Source organism: Danio aesculapii, chromosome 21 (assembly GCF_903798145.1).
Source record: "Danio aesculapii chromosome 21, fDanAes4.1, whole genome shotgun sequence".
NCBI lineage: Eukaryota > Metazoa > Chordata > Actinopteri > Cypriniformes > Danionidae > Danio > Danio aesculapii.
In genome coordinates, this window is record NC_079455.1 from 46,701,143 (window position 1) to 46,723,642 (window position 22,500).

General features: G+C 40.9%; 2 protein-coding genes across 2 annotated transcripts in view; both read left to right on the plus strand.

Moving 5' to 3' along the window:
* tbc1d13 (TBC1 domain family, member 13) overlaps window positions 1–10,373 on the plus strand; it is a 27,205-nt gene extending 16,832 nt beyond the window's left edge. The window contains exons 15-20 of the mRNA XM_056445885.1: window positions 1–3; window positions 210–432; window positions 2,100–2,174; window positions 4,453–4,704; window positions 5,711–5,825; window positions 6,557–10,373. The exon at window positions 1–3 is cut by the window's left edge and continues 93 nt beyond it. Coding sequence (XP_056301860.1) covers window positions 1–3; window positions 210–432; window positions 2,100–2,174; window positions 4,453–4,704; window positions 5,711–5,825; window positions 6,557–6,732 — 844 coding nt within the window. The 3' untranslated portion in view covers window positions 6,733–10,373. The remainder of the gene's footprint in view (window positions 4–209; window positions 433–2,099; window positions 2,175–4,452; window positions 4,705–5,710; window positions 5,826–6,556) is intronic.
* Window positions 10,374–11,327: 954 nt separating this feature from the next.
* plgrkt (plasminogen receptor, C-terminal lysine transmembrane protein) overlaps window positions 11,328–22,500 on the plus strand; it is a 15,891-nt gene continuing 4,718 nt past the window's right edge. The window contains exons 1-2 of the mRNA XM_056446076.1: window positions 11,328–11,424; window positions 14,818–14,899. Of these exons, the coding sequence (XP_056302051.1) occupies window positions 14,819–14,899 (81 nt within the window). The 5' untranslated portion in view covers window positions 11,328–11,424; window position 14,818. The remainder of the gene's footprint in view (window positions 11,425–14,817; window positions 14,900–22,500) is intronic.

A 22,500-nucleotide genomic window follows, 5' to 3' on the forward strand; every position in this document is an offset into this window, starting at 1 on the left:
CGAGTGAGTGGAATACACACACACACACACACACGCACACACACACACACACACACACACACACACACACTTAATGATGTTTTATACTTCTGTGTCAAGTTCACGCAGACGATGCGGAGCAGCCTCGAACAGTCGTGTGAAGTGTGTGTCCCTCTCTCTGTCTGCGTGTGTGTGTGTGTATGTGTGTCTCTCTGTCTCTCTCTCTGCAGTCGTCAGCCGGTGTGTGTGGGCGAGGCGGGCTGCAGCTCTTCCTCCGGCAGTTCTCACTCCAAGTCTTTCGATCAGCTGCGTTTCCCGGTGTGTGTGAGCGGCGGCTCGGTGTGTGACGGCGGAGACTCAGTGAGTGTGACGTCTGCGGGCTCCAGCAGCTCTGATGTGGAGGAGGTGAACATCAGCTACACCTCTGAGTCTCCAGACGCACCTGAGAGGAAGGTGAGCATCTCCATCATCATCATCATCATCATCCACAGTGCAGGGGTCCACTGACGCTTCGAGATCTTCCAGAACCTGCTGCTTTCCTCTTCAGTTCAGTGTGTGTGAAGCTCTCAGACTGTAGATCAGTGGTCTGACCCGGTCTGACTGCTCTGCTGGGTTTTATCCTGCACTGATCGCTCCTGATATTCATCCACTCTTTGTCCACTTCTCAGGTTCTTCTGAACCTGTTCTGTGCAGATCCGGGTCAGTCAGCATCAATACTGTTTCTTTTCGCCGGTGGTGCTGATAACGGTTAATATAACAGCGTTGTTGCCATGGTAACATGAGAGTAATGTACACAGAGCAAACTAAGATGTGTTGACGTGTACTATCTGCTTAATTAGCGGAGACAGATGAGTCCAGATGTAAAACAGAACCTTTTTAACTTGTACTGGATTAATTTGATTTGACAGGTTGGCAGCTGATCACATACAGATGTATGAAATCTAATACTATATACACTCACCGGCCACTTTATTAGGTACACCTGTCCAGCTGTTTGTTAACACAAATTTCTAATCAGCCAATCACATGGCAGCAGCTCACTGCATTTAGGCATGTAGACATGGTCAAGACGATCTGCTGCAGGTCAAAGTGAGCATCAGAATGGGGAAGAAAGGGGATTTAAGTGACTCTGAACGTGGCATGGTTGTTGCTGCCAGACGGGCTGCTCTGAGTATTTCAGAAACTGCTGATCTACTGGGATTTTCACGCACAACCATCTCTAGGGTTTACAGAGAATGGTCCGACAAAGAGGAAATATCCAGTGAGCGGCAGTTCTGTGGGCGCAAATGCCTTGTTGATGCCAGAGGTCAGAGGAGAATGGCCAGACTGGTTCCAGCTGATAGAAAGGCAACAGTAACTCAAATAAGCAGAAGAGCATCTCTGAACACACAACACGTCCAACCTTGAGTTTCAGGCTGCTGGTGGTGGTTTAATGGTGTGGGGGAGATTTTCTTGGCAAACTCTGGGCCCATTAGTACCAAATGAGCATCATGTCAACTAGCGCTGTGACGGTGACCATTTTTTACCACCACGGTGGGAAATCGGCAACAACCACCGGTGTTGCAGTGGTGTTGCAGTGTGGTGGTGGGGGATTGTGTCAATTATGCTGTAAATAATCTGTGATAGAAGTTCACTCAGACTGGTTTCTTGAACATGACAATGAGTTCACTGTACTCAAATGGCCTCCACAGTCACCAGAGCTCAATCCAATAGAGCACCTTTGGGATGTGGTGGAACGGGAGATTGGCATCATGGATGTGCAGCCGACAAATCTGCAGCAACTGTGTGATGCTATCATGTCAATATGGAGCAAAATCTCTGAGGAATATTTCCAGTAGCTTGTTGAATCTCTGACACCAAGGATTAAGACAGTTCTGAAGGCAAAAGGGGGTCGGACCCGGTACTAGTAAGGTGTACCTAATAAAGTGGCCGGTGAGTGTATCTACGTTATGATGTTGTGGAGCTTTGCTTCCAGACTGTTCTGTAACTGGAGCTCTTTCAGTGATTGCTGCCGCTGGTGTGAGACTCCGCTGTTGTGTTCCTCCACACTGGACTGATACAGTGTGTGTGTGTGTGTGTGTGTGTGTGTTAGTGACTGTAGCTTTACTTCCTTCCCTCAGACCTCCACGCCCTTCGTAAAACATTCCAATTCTACCTTAGGGAAGTGCGGCCCTTCAGGAGACCTGATACCCACGGTACTCTCTCGCTCTCTCTGTTTTATTCTCTCCATTTGTCTCTGTGATCCTCCACTCCACTTCTCCATGTCTGGAAAACACTCACTCACTCACTCACTCTCTCGTCCATTGTGGCTGACCTCATCATCGCTGGTGCTCATCGTGTCTGCATCTCTGCTGTGTGTGTGTGTGTGTGTGTGTGTGTGTGCGTTTGTGTGTGTGTGTGCATACAGTGACTGTGTTTAGTTCTCTCTCTGGAGTGTGTCAGAGCTCCCGACTGAAGAATCCAGCAGTGAGCGCCAGTTTTTGTCTCGTTTCTACTCTAAATATCTCAAAACTCTTAAATCAAGCAACATTTTCTAGACAAGCTCAAAATGTAGTCTTGTTTTCAGAAATAATGAGTCAAAATGAAGATAATAAGCTAAGTAATGTTATTTCAAAGCAAAATAGATTAGGTTTCTCACCCATTAGCAGATTATTTAGTGTTAACCTGTTTATACAAATTGATTGACTGATCAGAAAGATTAGTGGTGATTCAGTTTTGTGTGCGTGTGTGCGTGTGTGTGTGTGTGTGTGCGTGTGTGTGCACATGGAGAGCGCATCTCTACAGAATGATGCGGTTATCTTAAAAACATTACTAATCTTAATGAGACTGTAGATGCGTACTGTAAGTGTCTCTGTTGTAGGCAGTCGGGACTCCTGGTGTGTGTGTGTGTGTGTGTGTGTGTGTGTGTGTGTGTGTGTGTGTGTGTGTGTGTGTGTGTGTGTGTGTGTGTGTGTGTGTGTGTGTGTGTGTGTGTGTGTGTGTGGTGCGGTCAGCAGTGCACTGCAAAAATGCGTTTCTTATTTTTTGTTTTGTTTCTAGTCCAAATATCTAAAGCATATTCAATCAAGAAGCATTTTCTGGACCAGCAGAACACATCGTGTAGTGCTGCACAATATATGGCTTCAGCATTGATATCGCAGTGTGAGCGTCCGCAATAGTCACACCGCTTAGGCAATGTTGAGCTGGGATTATATTTGAGCAAACGTCACAGTTCAGAACACAAGATTATTGGAGTCACTGTAAAGTTTAACCACAACAGAGGGAAATGTTATAGTTTTTGTATGTTTTTAAGGTCTGAGAGAGATTAAAGTATTCAGGCACAAGACTCTTTGCCAATCAGAAGTTTAATTAAAGATAATTTTATTGCATTATTTCTACAATACAGACTTTGCAGTGTCATCTTATATACAAAAGCACAAAGGATGCACTGCTTATTTCACTTTCATCTGTGCTTGTAGTATGTTTATTACATGTTCCGCTTGATTCACTCCCCTACAGAATCATCCTGATTAATCTAAATGACTGCATTTGATAACAATTTAGGGATCAATGCTCACTATTTAATCATTGCTTATTAGCTTGTTATTGAGATGTTGGCTGCTTATTAGTACTTATAATAAACTCAATATTCTGCATGATCTTAATCTACATCCCTAACCCAATACCTAAACTACCCTGATGTCTATTAATATGGAGCAAATTAGGAGTTTACTGAAGCAGACGTCATAGTTAATGGTTTGCTAATAGCAAGAAGTGAACGTTAAAATAAAGTGTGACTATAAATTCTTTCTGAATAGTGCTATTCAATCATTTGGTGAGATTGTAGATAAAGTACAGCACAATATATATCGCAGAATAATAAAATATTGCGATGTCAGATTTTCCAATAATGTGCAGCCCTTACATTGTGTTGTTTTCAGAATTAATTAATCAAAATTAAGTGAGTTTTTCCTTAAAACAAGCTAAATAATCTGGGTAACAAACAGGGTGAACAGAATTATCTTGTTTTCCTTTAAAAATAGCATTATTGAGCTTGTTTTAAGGAAAAACTCACTTCATTTTGACTTATTATTTCTGAAAACGAGACTATATCTTCTGCTTATCTGTGTGTGTGTGTGTGTGTGTGTGTGTGTGTGTGTGTGTGTGTGTGTGTGTGTGTGTGTGTGCGTGCGTGTGTGCGTGCGTGTGTGTGTGTGTGTGTGTGTGTGTGTGTGTGTGTTCAGTGCTGTTGTTATCTCTGTGAGATGTGTGTATGTGTTCAGCAGTGCTGTTGTTTACCTCACTCAGGTGTGTGTGTGTGTGTTCAGTGCTGTTGTTATCTCTGTGAGATGTGTGTATGTGTTCAGCAGTGCTGTTGTTTACCTCACTCAGATGTGTATCGCCTCCTCTATAATCCTCCTCATCTTCAGTGATGCCCCGCTGGATCTGCATCTTCATTGTGTGTGTGTGTGTGTGTGTGTGTGTGTTCTGCAGTTCTGGGAGTCCACGTCTCTGTCGTCTCTGGACACCTCGGCTCTGGGCTCGGGTTCGGGCTCCAGCAGCGCCTCCTCATCCTCGGTTTCCTCCACACCGGTCAGTGTGTCACGCTCACACAAGCGCTCGGCGTCCGGCGTGTCCAGCTACTCGTCTCTGTCGCTGCCCCTCTACAACCAGCAGGTGGACGACTGCTGCATCATCAGGGTCAGCCTGGACGTGGACAACGGCAACATGTACAAGAGCATCCTGGTCAGAGTCTACACATCAGTTAATTAATCAATATATTAATTAATATATCAAGAGCATCCTGGTCAGAGTTTACACATCAGTTAATTAATCAATATATCAATCAATATATCAAGAGCATCCTGGTCAGAGTCTACACATCAGTTAATTAATCAATATATTAATCAATATATCAAGAGCATCCTGGTCAGAGTCTACACATCAGTTAATTAATCAATATATTAATCAATATATCAAGAGCATCCTGGTCAGAGTCTACACATCAGTTAATTAATCAATATATTAATCAATATATCAAGAGCATCCTGGTCAGAGTCTACACATCAGTTAATTAATCAATATATTAATCAATATATCAAGAGCATCCTGGTCAGAGTCTACACATCAGTTAATTAATCAATATATTAATCAATATATCAAGAACATCCTGGTCAGAGTCTACACATCAGTTAATTAATCAATATATTAATCAATATATCAAGAGCATCCTGGTCAGAGTCTACACATCAGTTAATTAATCAATATATCAATCAATATGTCAAGAGCATCCTGGTCAGAATGTGACACATTATTCAAAACATATATCAATAAATCATCGATATATCAATCAATCATGAATATATCAAGAGCATCCTGGTCAGAATTAATCAATCAATATATCAATCATCAATATATCAATCAATCATGAATCAGGTTCAATCAATCATCAATATATAAATCAATTATCAATATATTAGTCATCAATATGTCAAGAGCATCCGGGTCAGAATGTGACACATCAATCAATCAGTATATCAATCAATCATCGATATATCAATCAATCGATGTATCAGTCAATATATCAATCAATCAATCATAAATCCTGGTCAGAATGAGACACTTCAATCAATCAATCAGTATATCATCCATATGGTGGCATTATACTTAATATTGTGATATGCGCTCAGAGGAGATGCTCATGTGTGTGTGTGTGTGTGTGCGTGTGTGTGTGTGTGTGTGTGTGTTTCAGGTCACCAGTCAGGATAAAACTCCTGCTGTAGTGAGGAAAGCCATGGTCAAACACAACCTGGACCGCGAGCGAGCCGAGGATTATGAGCTGGTGCAGAAAATCAGTGAGGAGAAGGGTCAGTCTCACAGAACACTGAACACCGGACGATACACATGAACAGGCCTCTGCTGAGTGGACGTGTGCTGATATTCAGTAGTACAGTATGTGAGGGATGAAGTAGATCCAGGAGGTTGTTCTCTCAGAATAAAGCCTGACAGGTTTATCAGCAGCCGACGGGAAGCGCAGCACTGCTGTAGAAGACTGAAGGCTTTATTCTCAGAGAACAACCGTCTGGATGTGCTTTATCCTGATTATTACACAGCTACTGGCCACAAAACAACAGCATTAGACACAACACATAGTTCTGAGTTTATTAACTCTGTAATTACAACTTTAATTTATTAAATTAGACTATATTAACATAGTGACTGTAAGAAATGTGGGTGTTTCTCCCTGTTGATTGTAATTTGTGTGTTTGTACAGCGCTTTGACAATAATTGTTGTTTCAGAGCAGCTTTATAACCATAGTTAACCTGCAGTTATGGGTGATGTCTGTGTGTATGTCTGTTTTTATGCATTTACTAATTATTGGTAGATAATTATTATAATAAAGCAAATGGCATTATGGTATTATAACAGGTATATACCTGTTAAAATATCCTGATTTGCAGCTTAATATCGATATCATGTCATATGTTTTAGCAATTAATCGCAACAAGAAATTGTATTGACCCATCTGCTGATGTTTGCCTTCATTTTAGCGGCCTGATTCTGAAGTAAATCCTGTTATTATTTATGTCCACGCAGAGCTGAAGATTCCAGACAACGCTAATGTTTTTTACGCCATGAACTCTACAGCCAACTATGATTTCGTGTTGAAGAAGCGAGGTTTCCCCAGATCGGGCCGCACCAAACACGTGGCCAGCTCCACTCTGCCTCGCATGAAGCAGAAAGGCCTGAAGATCGCCAAGGGAATCTTCTGAGCTGGGCAGAACTCTTCTGGAGGCGTCCGGCAGCCCATCTGTGTGTTTACAGTCATCTGTACTGTCAGAGAACGCTCCGTGAGGACTGAAGCGCATCGGATGGAGCGCACACGCTGCGTGAACTACAGTACCCACAATGCCACAGGGCTGATCACATGACAGGAAGCGGCGCTCATCTGAATGTGTCCGGCGTTGTGTTTCCGTGCTTCACGCCGGTGCTCAGGCCACTCTTGTCTCAAGCTTTACTTTCTCACATGACTGTGAAAATCGTCGTTTATCAACAAAGTCACTTTTTGGCCTCTAAGAATGGAGGCTTGAGTTTGTACATTTGCGCAGTGTGTAGTGAACAAGATGAACACGTGTCTGACATGATGAGTGCTTTTATTATAAAGGTGAAATGAATGTCTCCATTTTGCCGACGCTCTTGTAAGCTGGGTTTCCATCAGTCTGTGTTAATGCACATTTTAAAGTATCGCAAGAGAAACGAGTGACGCAAATGCTTTTTATGCTCACTTGAGCACTTGACGTAATGAACATTACACCCTCATGACTCCATCATGCTTGCCTTGTTTACTTTTGGTTGCTAGGTTACCAATACCACAGTGAGCCGCTCTATCAATAGCTGTGTTTCCATCCAAAGATGCACAAAAGTGTAATATGGTATTAAACATGAGTGAATAACTCAGTGCTTCCATCAGTGGAAGAGAACTAAATTGTGCTAAACTGTCATCTAGTACTGCTGAGGGAAGTGGAGTTTGCAGCACTGTTGGGATTCGCCACTGTGGTGTTTGTTCTCCTCTAATAAATGAGCTGCGCAGTGAATGTGGTGGCTATTAGAGGCGTGAGACTGGAGCACAGTCAGATGCACAAGACAGTTCTGGAGGGAATAATAATAGAAGAAGAAGAATACTGAAGCACTGTGATGACAGACTGACGGAGCGCTGAGGCCTTTTACAATCAGCACCATAACATTTCACATCTGCAACAATGGAGACCTGCAAACCAGCATTAATGTGTTTATGCACACTGGGTAAAGTTTATCCTGCTCCAGTTATGTTGTGCGCATCTTGACATTTCTGTTCAGCATTTTGTTTTTAATTGAGATACGCCAAAAATGTGCATACAAAAAGATGGATGGAATCACAGCTAATGATGGAGGCTAATTCACATTTACACTTTTTGGCCAACTTTGAAAAGATTCGCTTCAGCTTACAATGGAAACCCAGCGATAGAGAGCTCCAATCACAAATCATTCTCATGAAGCTCCAGTATCTCCGCATTCGCCTGACTGGCTGGAAAAAGACGACTTCGCCTGGTGCGTGCAGTAAGGTCTGTCAGTGGACTGCAAGAGAGGGGTGTTACATAAGGGGCCGTAACTTGTAGTATGCTAGAGGTGTAGTTTGAAGTTATGGAGATGTTTTCGGCAAGATGGTGCTGTGTATCAGTTATTAATGTCTACACCTACTCTACACCTAAACCCAACCATCACAGTTAATAACATCTACACCTTCCCCAACCCAAAACCCAACCATCACAGTTAATAACATCTACACCTTCTGCAACCCAAAACCCAACCATCATAGTTATTAACGTCTACACCTCCCCCAACCCAAAAGCCATCATAGTTAATAACATCTACACCTAACACAACCCTAAACCAAATCATCACAGTTAATAACATCTACACCTTCCCTAACCCAAAACTCAACCATCATTGTTATTAATGTCTACACCTACCACAACCCTAAACCCAAACATCAGTTAATAAAATCTACACTTTCCCCAACCCAAAACCCAACCATCACATTTTATAACATCTACACTTTCTCCAACCCTAAACCCAACCATCAGTTATTTACATCTACACTTTCCCCAACCAAAACACAACCAACACAGTTAATTACATCTACACTTTCCCAACCAAAACCCAACCATCACAGTTAATAACATCTACACCTTCCCCAACCCAAAACCCAACCATCACAGTTAATAACATCTACACTTTCCCCAACCAAAACCCAACCATCACAGTTAATAACATCTACACCTTCCCCAACCCAAAACCCAACCATTACAGTTAATAACATCTACACTTTCCCCAACCAAAACCCAACCATCACAGTTAATAACATCTACACCTTCCCCAACCCAAAACCCAACCATCACAGTTAATAACATCTACACTTTCCCCAACCAAAACCCAACCATCACAGTTAATAACATCTACACCTTCCCCAACCCAAAACCCAACCATCACAGTTAATAACATTTACACCTTCCCCAACCCAAAACCCAACCATCACAGTTAATAACATCTACACTTTCCCCAACCCAAAACCCAACCATCACATTTGATAACATCTACACTTTCCCCAACCCTAAACCCAACCATCACAGTTAATAACATCTACACTTTCCCCAACCAAAACCCAACCATCACAGTTATTTACATCTACACATCTACACTTTCCCCAACCCAAAACCCAACCATCACAGTTATTTACATCTACACATCTACACTTTCCCCAACCCAAAACCGAACCATCACAGTTATTTACATCTACACTTTCCCCAACCCAAACCCAACCATCACAGTTAATAACATCTACATTTTCCCCAACCCAAACCCAACCATCAGTTATTTACATCTACACTTTGCGAGTATTTCCATTATCTTGCATGGTTCAATGGTATCTCAATAACTGCAAGTTATGCCACTCTTACTTACTACAAGTTACGCCCCTTCATGTTACATCCCTGTCCTGCAGTCTGCAGACAGATACACTTGGCTGTGTGTGCACATTGACATGTGAAAGCCCCTTCTGTAATGCACTGTGTTTGACACAATGTTCTGACTGTAGTGTTGGCAGAGTTGCAGTGTGTGTGTCGCTCTGTATCAGTGGTCCAGAGACTCTGGACACAGTAAACCTGCACTGGGAAACACCGAGTTTCTCATAAAATGTGGGAAAAGAGAAGTGGATGTGAACTGTAACACCAGTTTGTAGATCATTCAAGAGCGAATGTGTGTGAGTGTCTCTGTGAGTGTGTGTGCATGTGCTTGCTACACGTTTAATGTCTGTGTTTTGTGTGTTCATGTCTTGTGTTTTATGACAACGACACCCAAAGGGCCAAAGATCTCAGTCGTCCAGTGAGGTCAGCACTGCCTGTTCAGGAAACCGAGATCAGATCTGAACACCACCGCTGTTGGTGCCATTTGTCTTTTTCACTGTCTAAACATATTTACAAAAAAATATACTTTACTATAACACAAACACACACACACACACGCTGGTTTTGTATGTTCTTTTTTGTAATTTTTGTACAATACGAATCGTCCTTTGTACTTCTGCCTTTGGTTTGGTTTGTGAGCGTGTATGTGTATTTATTGATTTGTAAATACTTTTTGTAGCATTGTACATTTAGTTTCCTCTCCCATGTAATTACAAATGAATATGTAAATATGAATATATCTATGCGAAGTTTATACCGCAGCAAATAAGGGATTGTGTTTCTTTTCAGCTGTTTTCTGTTTGTCGTCTTTTTTCATGGTTTCAATTTGATATTGTTATTATTTTCTCTTTATGATGCACTGTTTGTAATATTGACAAAAAACAGCTAATAAACACATGCAGTGCGTTTCAGTCAGTCTTTTGTGGTCTGATGAGGAAAAATACAACACTGTGGTCAACAGGTGGCGCTATAGTGACAGATTTGAGCTCTGAAGTGCTCTATTCTGACATTACATCAGCTTAAACGTGTATGAATGCGCAATGAAGTAATAATTGGTGGAATTTACGGATGGAAACTCTACAGAAAAGAGCTACACAACAAACTCACGCTAGCAAAGCGTGAAAATAACTCGGTTTTATAGAGGTTAAAGACTTTAAATATCCTTAAAGAAAGTTGTTGATCATATTAAGAGTTACAAACCTGTGAGAGATGAGTAGATATCTTCATTCGACGTGATGTTTCCCTCCTCATCACTGAATGACCGTTAGTCTCGGTTTAAATTTTCCCGCTTACGATAAAGACCGCGAACTATCACTGGATCGCCGTTATTTTACTCCGCGCTAGAACGGACCAATCACGCTTTAATCGCTTGAATTACGTTTAAATGTATGTATTTATTATCTGCTTTTAAACTAAAGAAAAGTCGTCAAACTTGCTAATTAAAGCAAATAGGAATACAATACATAAAATATAAATAAGATACATTAAAACAAACATAACTTCATATATAATTAATACGATATAACAGAATTAAAACAATATGTTTATGTTAATTCGTTATTTTTTAAAACATTTTAATAAATGTATAAAATGAGATCAAAACAGATATATAAATTGGATTACATCATATTTAAGGTTTGTACTGCATTTAAAACTTGAACCTCTGTTCCGGTTAATAATAAACAGAAATTCAGTGTGTTGTGATATGGAAACGGCTGAAAGGAACTGTGGGAATAAAATATAATCCCCGACGGAGTAACTAACCAATATAGCTAACTAGCTGTTTATCAGAACTTTTAGCAATAACTGGTTTATTGACGTCTGGGCGCACAGTAGCCAATCAGCGCCGAGCAGCGTCAGTGACGTCAGCGCCGTCAGTGCGTCGTGGAGCTCGTGTGTGTGTGTCTATGTATGAGTGTGTGTCCTTGGGCTTTATTAGACTACAGAATCATATTTATAAAGGTATGATTGACATTCAGCCGCCATTTAAGCTGTTTACTGTGTTTAATGTGAAGCGGGTGCGCGGGAACTGCAGTTTAGCGTTTACTGACAGAGCTCGCGGGCTTTCCTTCATCCACACACGGTTCTGCTCAACTTCAGTCTCGCGCTTTCACTTTGTGTGTGGGTTATTAATATTGCGGTTATTGACTGATGTTTATGTTTACATGTTTGTGTTTGAGTGTTGAATGGGCGAGACTGAAGGGCAGTTCATAGATCTGATAAGGACAATTAAAAAAACTGAAAACATTAACATTTATTTCTGCTGCTGAGGTAATATATGTTAAAATAATGCTGCAAGTACACCATACATCCGCTGTTACACACTGACTAATATTATCTTTATATTTTATAGTAGCTTTCGAATCAATCACACCGTGCTTAACTACAGAAGCTTATTTCAGCCACTTAATAATAAAAACATAATGAGCTTTTCTTTATCCTGTGACAGAAACAAGTTAAGTTTATAAAACTCAGACTATCATCATTCATTTAAGCAAAGGTGTCGAATTATTGACAAAACCAACACATTATTGTCATTAGATATAAGTGATGTATAATTGATTAAATGTAATCTGGATTTCCTAATTGGATTGTGAAAATCACGGACTTGTAGTTAATCTATTTTTTAAAATCCATACTTTGCACAATGTCAGTAAGTTATTCACAGTTCATTGATTCTGCTATTTTTTAATGTTTATAATTGTTTATAATAAGCATGCATGGCTTATATATGTTCATGATTCTTCATGTTTTTTCATCAGAGAGTGGTATTAATATGACATTAATGCTGTCATCTGCACTTCTAGTGTTTATAAGATGGAATATTTGATGATATTGCTTGTTTTTTACATAGTTTTTTATTCTGTGAATGTGATGATTCTGAAGTTCTGATGATGCTGATGATTTTCTTTTTGATGTTTTAGGCTTTTTGTGATTCTGTGATTGAAATATTGTGATTTAGGTGATTCAGATGATTCAGTGGTGCTGATGATTTTGTTATGATTCTGTGATTCAGGTGAATATGTGTTGCTGATGATTCTGTTTTTATGTGGTTCTGATGATTTTGTTATGATTGTGTGATTCAGATGAATATGTGTTGCTAATGATTATGTTTCATGTGATTCTGGTGATTTTGTTATAATTCAATTATTCAGATGATTTTATGACTGAATCATGTGATTCTGTGATGGTGATGATCATGTTTTTTTATTATCTGAATATTTGTTATTCCTATTGATTCTAATGTTTATTCTGAGATTATGTGATGGTAATTGTTCTGTAATTCTGATATTTTGTTATTGTGATTATTCTGAAATTCTGATGATTTTTCTGATGATGATAATTTTGTAATGCTGATTTTTTTTGTACTGGAAATTCAGATGATTCTGTGATGCTGGGGATTTGGTGATTGTGCTGATTCTGTGTTCTGCAGTTGTGATAATTGTGGTGATACTGTGGTTGTGATTTTTTTTTTGATTCTGTGGTTGTGGTGATTGTACTAATTTTGTAATTATGATTGTTTTAATTCTGTGATTAAGATGAATTTCTGATTGTGATGATTTCAATTATTATGCTGATTCTATGATTGTGTTGGTTGTGGTTTTCATGATTTTGATGATTCTATGATTGTGTTGATTCTGTGATTATGACAAATCACGGTGATGATTGTGCTGATTCTGTGTTCTGTGGTTGTGATGATTCTGCGGTTGTCGTGATTTTGCTGATTCTGTGATTGTGATGATTTTGTGATTGTGTTGATTCTGTGGTGGTCATGATTGTGAGGATTCTGTGATTGTGATTATTATGTGATTGTGTTTATTCTGTTGTGGTCAGAATTTTTATGATTCTATGATTGTGATTATTCTGTGATTGTGATGATTCTATGAATGTGATGATTCTGGAATTGTGATGATTTTGTTGTGGTCAGGATTTTGATGATTCTATGATTGTGATGATTATGTGATTTGTGATTATTCTATGATTGTGGCAATTCTATAATTGTGATGATTCTTTGGTGGTCATGATTCTGATGATTCTATGATTTTGAATATTCTATGATTGTGGTGATTCCATGATTGTGATTATTCTGTGATTCTGATGATTCTGTGGTGGTGATAATTTTGATGATTCTATAATTGTGTTGATTATATGGTTGTCATGATTTTGATGATTGTGTTGATTTTGGTGATTATGTTTATTCTGTGATTGTGATGATTCTGTGGTGGTGATGATTTTGTGATTATGAGGATTCTGGGATTGTCATGATTTTGATAATTTTGTGATTGTGATGATTCTGGGATTGTCATGATTTTGTGATTGTGATTATTCTGGGATTGTCATGATTTTGTGATTGTGATGATTCTGGGATTGTCATGATTTTGATGATTTTGTGATTGTGATGATTCTGGGATTGTCATGATTTTGATGATTTTGTGACTGTGATGATTCTGGGATTGTCATGATTTTGATAATTTTGTGATTGTGATGATTCTGGGATTGTCATGATTTTGATGATTTTGTGATTGTGATTATTCTGGGATTGTCATGATTTTGATGGTTTTGTGACTGTGATGATTCTGGGATTGTCATGATTTTGTGATTGTGATGATTCTGGGATTGTCATGATTTTGATGATTTTGTGATTGTGATGATTCTGGGATTGTCATGATTTTGATGATTTTGTGATTGTGATGATTCTGGGATTGTCATGATTTTGTGATTGTGATTATTCTGGGATTGTCATGATTTTGTGATTGTGATGATTCTGGGATTGTCATGATTTTGATGATTTTGTGATTGTGATGATTCTGGGATTGTCATGATTTTGATAATTTTGTGATTGTGATGATTCTGGGATTGTCATGATTTTGTGATTGTGATTATTCTGGGATTGTCATGATTTTGATGATTTTGTGACTGTGATGATTCTGGGATTGGCATGATTTTGATAATTTTGTGATTGTGATGATTCTGGGATTGTCATGATTTTGATGATTTTGTGATTGTGATGATTCTGGGATTGTCATGATTTTGTGATTGTTATTATTCTGGGATTGTCATGATTTTGATGATTTTGTGACTGTGATGATTCTGGGATTGTCATGATTTTGTGATTGTGATGATTCTGGGATTGTCATGATTTTGATGATTTTGTGATTGTCATGATTTTGATAATTTTGTGATTGTGATGATTCTGGGATTGTCATGATTTTGATGATTTTGTGATTGTCATGATTCTGTGATTGTCATGATTTTGATGATTGTGCTGATTCTGAGTTCTGTGGTTGTCATGATTGTGTTGATTCTGTGATTGTGCTGTTTCTAATGCTGATTCTGATTCTGTCTGTCCTCCAGGATGGGTTTCCTGCTCTCCAAAGGCATGGAGCAGAACTTCCAGAAGCAGCAGGAGTTTATGCTGCTGAACGCACGGCTGCAGGTACGACACACACACACACACACACGCACACACACACACACACACACACACACCGCTGTAATCAGCATTAATCACAGTACATCAGTGCACACACACACACACAGCGTGAGGATTGCGGTGACTGTAGAGCGTGCTTCGTCTGTCACGCGTGCTCCACTTCGTCTTATTTGCCGAGAGCCACGGCTTTATTGCACTGGTTTCCTGCGCACACACACACACACTCACACACACTCTCTCTCGCTCCGGCCTGAGCTGATGAATCTGAGCCCGTGAGGCAGGAATCATCATCAGTGTGACGTTATGAAGAGAAAAACCTGCATCTGCTGACTGATTATGAGGAATAGAGGAAAACATGCCTGTGTTTGTCCCACCGGCCACAAATATCAGCTCATAATGCTCCCACCAGGTGTGTGTGTGTGGCCGTGTGTGTGTATGTGTGCGTGTCACCATTCACCCTAGACGCTTCTGTACACACCTGTGTTTTCCTGTTCTGAGCTACCTGTTCATAAAGACTCATAGCGTAAGGTAGACTCCAGAGAGACGAGCTGCTGCTCTGAAGAGTTCCTCACTGCAACACGCACATATTCAGTCAGAACACACACATACACACACACGCACACACACACACACAATATATACACACACACACACACACTACACTCACGCACACACTTAAACATACAGTATATACACACACATGTACACACACTATACCCAAACTCACACTATGCACAGACTCACACTATCAAACATACATACACTCACACACTCTTGCACACACTACCACACTCCCACACACACACGCTACACTCACAAAAGCATAGTATACACACACAATAGACACGCACATGCTACACACTCATGCACTACACACACACACACACACTCTTACACAATACACACACTCACACACTAAACACTCACACACACATACTCTCATGTGCTACACACTCACACACACTCTTACACAATACACACACTCACACACTAAACACTCACACACACATACTCTCATGTGCTACACACTCACACACACTCTTACACAATAAACACACTATACACAAACTCACAAATATTACACACATACTATCAAACACACACTATGCACACACCATTGCACTCGCACACTATACACAAACCCATACACTATACACACACACTTGCACATCATACACAAATATGCGCTATATACAAACTCCCACACATTACACACACATTATCCAACACCCACACACTTACACACACACACATACACTCACACAGTATACACACACATAATCACACCCTCTCTCACATACACACATCTCACGAGCTGCACACTCATACATTACACACTCACACACACTAGATATACACATACTCACACATGAACACACACACACACACAAACCCATGCACATACTCATTCACACTTACTCTCACATGCAATACACACACACACACACACAAACTCACTGTCTCCTTCTCTCTCACACACACACACACACTCTGAAGGCCCTGGTATACTTCAAGGCAAGTTATTCTTGTGTGTGTGTGTGTGTGTGTGTGTGTGTGTGTGTGTGTGCGTGTGTGTGTGTGTGTGTGTGTGCGTGTGTGCGTGTGTGTGTGTGTGTGTGTGTGTGTGTGCGTGTGTGTGTGTGTGTGACCCTCAGGTGTGTGTCGGCGCTCATCAATACTCATTCTCACACACACAATCTCATCAGCTCCTCCAGCAGTGTGTGTGTTCATCCGTCCAGATATTGTAGAATTTCATATTTACTGCAGAATAACCAGAAGCCACACTGTGTGCGTGCGTGTGTGTGTATGTGTGTGTGTGTGTCTGTGTGTGTGTGTGTACACACCCGTTTGATCACACTCGCTTCTGCATTATCAGACGTTCATCAAAGGTCAATATGAACAGATGCTGGAGCGGGTCATAAAGCTGCCACACACACACACACACACACACACACGTCACCAGTTTAATGAGCAACAGACACACAGCTCTGAGACTCTGATTATAAACTCATTTCTGCAGCGGTTCCTCTGGTACACCAGCGCTCGATGTGACGAGTGAGCCAGGGTTATTCAGCGTCCACATCTATAATCAAGTGCCCTTAAATATCTTTATTTACTTTATAGTGTTCATACCGCTTCTGTTTAACTCACTATAACATTAATAAATAAGCTCAGCTCATATTATAGCATTAAACCGTGCTTTCAGTTAAAATCTATTGAATACGTGAGTGTTTATTTCCTAACATTAACCCTCATGAAGCTTTAGAGTCTGACAGTATATCGATTTAGAATTAAATGTGTAGATTACAGATCATCTTTTACACAATGATTAAAACAGATATAACAGTTTAATAATAATAATAATACATTTAAAATTGTAGTAATTTAAAGATTGGTTCAACATTAGTAAGATATATTAGTGGATTTTTATGTAGCTGATAATCGTGCACATCTGCAGATACAGATTCCTTCATTACTTCATTTTCCTTCAGCTTAGTTTTAATAAAGGATTAATAAAGGAGTTTGCATGTTCTCCCCGTGTTGGTGTGGGTTTCCTCCAGGTGCTCCGGTTTCCCCCACAGTCCAAACACATGCGCTATAGGGGAACTGATCAACTAAACTGGCCGTAGTGTATGAGTGTGTGTGTGTATGGGTGTTTCCCAGTAATGGGTTGCAGCTGGAAGGGCATCCGCTGTGTAAAACATATGCTGGAATAGTTAGCGGTTCGTTCCGCTGTGGTGGCCCCGGATTAATAAAGGGACTAAGCTGAAAAGAAAATGAATGAATGAATGAGTTTCCTGCTGTGAGTTTCTCTCTGTCGTGTGTAGAGGCTGTAGCGTTCAGCTGCACGTCTAGCTCCATCTTTGGGTACCCTTTTGATGTGCTGGTACCCAAAAAGTGGTACGATACGGTTCGCTTTTAGGAACCTTTTGACAGTGGAAACAGCTATAACAGCGTACTGAACCGAACTGAACCACTCAGTGGAAACGGGCCTGATGTTACTAACACACCAGTTGTCAGTAAGCCTCCAGAGTGACTCCAGAACACTCCAGTTTCAGGAGGACATGGTGTTTGATTCCCAGAGAAAGCAGGAACTGCTCAGAGATGTGTTTCTGCAATGCACTGGCTGGAGAACAGTGTCTGTCAGATGCATTAAAACTGTGTGTGTGTGTGTGTGTGTGTGTGTGTGTGTGTGTGTGTGTGTGTGTGTGTGTGTGTGTGTGTGTGTGTGTGTCCTCATTACTCCATCATCATCATCCATCACGTCCGTCCTCGTCTTTGTGTGTGTGTGTCTCCGCTTCTCCTCTTTATTCTCCACTTCCGCTGCTTTCAGATGCGTCTCATGACATTTTAATGGTCAAATTGCAGGTTGCGTGCGTGAATGCGTGTGTGAGTGTGTGTATGTGACAGCCGCTACAATAGCAGCGGTGGCGTGTCGTCCTCCGTCATGTGTGTGTGTGTGTGTGTGTTGGGTCATTGAGCGCTCGGACGGATCAGATCTGTCACCTGCTCTGCTCTCGTGGCCTTTCAGGGAAATGTCAGTGATTTTCCCACCAGAGTTTTCACTTCATCACCTCTGACCCGTCAGCGCCTGCCGCTCCTGCTGGAGCTCATGAGGAGCACACACACACACACACACACACACACACACACACAACATAATGCAGATTATTCAGGACACACACATGTTAGTATTGGTGGTTTATGAGGACTCTCCTTGAGCGTAAAGCGTGAGCGTAAACCCTCACAGCAGACCGGCGGCAGCGTCTCAATATTAAAGCCTCCATTAGGTAAATACTGCTCTTACTCAGAGTTTTAGTCTTGTTTTGAGTCCAAATACATAAATATTCTCCAATAAAGGAGCATTTTATAGACTAACACAAACTATAGTGTTGTTTTCAGCAATAATGAGTCAAAATGAAGAGTTCCTCCTTAAAACAAGCAGAATCATCTGACAATGGAGGGAGCAGGATACTTCAAAAGAAAAATACATTACATTTCTTCCCCCATTGTCATGTTATTCTGCTTATTTTAAGGTAAAACTCTTCTTTTTGACACATTATTTCTGAAAACAAGACTATATTTGTTGCTTGTCTAGTAAATGCTTCTTGAATTAAGAGTTTGTAGATATTTGGACTGGAAACAAGACACAAACTCTGAGTAAGAAAGTGTTTCTGCAGTGTTTAAAGGCTCACGAAACACCAGAACACATGTGTTGAGATGTTGGCAGTCATATCTGTGTCCCACGCTGCTACAGGACACATGTATTTAGCTAAAAAGTGAGATTTGGTTATTAATTCCAGCAAATTTGTTTTTCCGGTTTTAAAATAAATGTTGTTGCTGCGTCACGGATATTAGATGAGTGTGTGTATTCCAGCGTGGGGACTGGATGGCTGTACTATCCGATACAGCGTGACGTCTTTGAGCTTTCAGCATTAATTCATGAGAAAGACTTGGTTAGAGCTGTTTATACCTGTTACAGTGTTCAGAGAGACGCCATGTTGTGTTGCCAACCGTGATTACAACAAGTGGAAGCAGCAGAATTGTTCAGAGACACGGGTCATCAGTGTTGTGTTTATAAATGGGCTGGTTTTGTTTCCATTTCCCTGCTATGAGTGCACCGCTGGATTACAGTGCTCTGCTAACATGCCACAGAAATATGTTTGTAAGGAACATGATCTGCCCGAGAGCTTTCTGCATCTGGAAATGGTGAACTCTGGATTTGCTGCTCATCTTCTTTTTCATCTGCTCATCTTCTTTTCCAGTTGGTGTTGATTGTCCTGTCTCTACTGATTTAGTAAGTGTGTGTTCAGTGTTCTCTGTTTGTTTATTCAGAGGTAAAGATAGTGAGTATAGTCAGCAGAACTCTTTCAGCTTTTAAAGACAGACCTCAGTCTTAGTAACTCAGTTAACAGTAGGTTAATATCACAGCAATATTATAGACTGAAAGATCTGCTGTAAATGCTGCTGTCTGAGTGTAAACACCACAATCAAACTATTACCGTCGTGTAGGATTTTCACTGTGTTTTGTGACAGGATAGTCTATACACACACAGCTTTCTGATGCTACCTACCGAGTGCATCTAAGTTATAGAGAAATGCGGAGGCTTTTATTTCTCCTGTTCGCCATGCGGTATCAAACATACCATTATAACTACACTCCTCCAGCAGTTCCTCGCATACAATGTCTTGTTTGTCACAGGGGGCATGCAGGAAGTGTTCCTGAATGAAGTGAAAGTGCCTTTAAACTGCAGTTAACGTCCACAAATTAATAATTTGGCAAATAATTTGATGACTGATGTCCATGTAAACATCGTCACTGTCTATCTCTGCATCTGTGTGTTGTTTTGCCTCTGAATATCAGCGCGTGCTCGAACCGAAACTCTCATTTTTACGCAAACCCTTCCCTCTTTCCCTCCCCCGACATTCCCACCTAAACAGAGCTGGACACGCCCACTGTCCTGACGTTATTCATAGAGGTGTGAAAACACGCTGCTGACATGGGGGGGGGGGTTGTGGCCCTTTAAAACGTGTTGATATACAAGGACATCGGGCGTGTCCTCATAATCACTTTAAAAGAGTACAACTAGGTCCTACTCAAGTCATTATACAAAAACACTGTCCTTATAATCCAACATCCACACACACTTCCTCATTTATGGCTTTATTTCTGCTGTTTACAGTCATCATGTACACCGTCTGAGTGTCTGAAAAGTGTTTCATGTAAATCAGAGATTCTCACAGCTTACAGCAGAACAGAAACAGCAGAAGCTAATATGATTCGCCCGCCTGTGTAATGCTCATTCTGTTTAAAACATCTCCCCGTGTGCTGTTTAGCAGAGCAGGAACATTCTTCACAGTATTTCCTATAATGGTTTTTCTTTAGGAGAAAGTCTTTTGGCTGAAAACAAATATTTAAACAAATGTAAACACTGATGTGCTCAATATTATTAAATCATTCAGTTCAATAGTCTCCAGAATAAACCACTGTTATACAATGACTTGCCTAATTACCCTAACTTTACCCTAATTACCCTAACTTTACCCTAATTACCCTAACTTTACCCTAATTACCCTAGTGAAGCCTTTAAATGTCACTGTAAGCTGTATAGAAGTGTCTTGAAGAATATCTAGTCTAATATTATTTACTGTCATCATGACAGAGAAAAGGCATCAGTGATTAGAGATGAGTTATTAACACTGTCATGATTATTATTGTGTTGGAGAATCTGTGATGAGCAGCTCTTGATAAATATCTGAAGGAGGATTAAGCTGACAGTGGAGGTCTTACAGTGTAGTCTTCAGCTAATATAAAGCAGATGAAGCGAGTGTGTGTTGTTGTGCTGTGTGAGTGTGTGAGTGTGTGTGGTGTGATGACGGGACACTGTAAACAGCAGTATTTCTTCATCTGAACGCTGTTTATTGAGCTCATGTTCCACGTGTTCATCTGAACCCGAGATAAACCCGTCCAGATAAACTCAGCAGGTCTGCGTGGTGTCCGGTCCACTGCTAACACAAGGATCAAACTTCAGGCCTGAAGTACTATCCCAGCATACAATCAAGGCCACTTTATTAGGTACACCTCACTAGTACCATGTTGGACCCCTTTTGCCTTCAGAACTGCCTTAATCCTTGGTGTCAGAGATTCAACAAGCTACTGGAAATATTCCTCAGAGATTTTGCTCGATATTGACATGATAGCATCACACAGTTGCTGCAGATTTGTCAGCTGCACATCCATGATGCCAATCTCCCGTTCCACCACATCCCAAAGGTGCTCTATTGGATTGAGCTCTGGTGACTGTGGAGGCCATTTGAGTACAGTGAACTCATTGTCATGTTCAAGAAACCAGTCTGAGATGATTCACGCTTTATGACATGGTGCGTTATCCTGCTGGAAGTAGCCATCAGAAGATGGAGACACTGTGCTCATAAAGGGATGGACATGGTCAGAACAATACTCAGGTAGGCTGTGGTGTTGACACCATGCTCAATTGGTACTAATGGACCCAAAGAAAATCTCCCCCACACCATTACACCACCACCAGCAGCCTGAACCGCTGATACAAGGCAGGATGGATCCATGCTTTCATGTTGTTGAGGCCAAATTGTGAGCCGAGCATCCGAATGTGGAATGTGGATTCAGAGTGAATGACTCTCTGCTGTCGTTGTGTCAGTGCAGATGAGCACTGTAAGATTATTTGATGTAAACGCTGTTTTCCGCTGTGTATCAGGATCAGTGTAGAGCTGTGTTTCTCAACCGTATTCGTGGAGGAGCACCAGCACTGCATGTTCTGGATGGCTTCTCTGCCTGTGACACCATCACAGGTCTCTGAGTCTGCTGATGATCTGAGTCTGGTGTGTTTGGGTAAGGAGACCTGGGAATGTGCAGAGCTGGTGCTCCTCCAGGAACGTGGTTGAGAAACACTGGTGCAGAACAATCCTCAGACTGAAGTCCAGAGTGAGGGAGAGCTGAGATAACCCAAACACCCCGAGTGTGTGTACATCTGTGAAGATCCACCTGTGTCAGTGAATCGACTCGTCTGAACTGAACTGAACCGACCCGACTGGACTCTGCTGTCCTCGGTGAGCGGCGCCCAGTG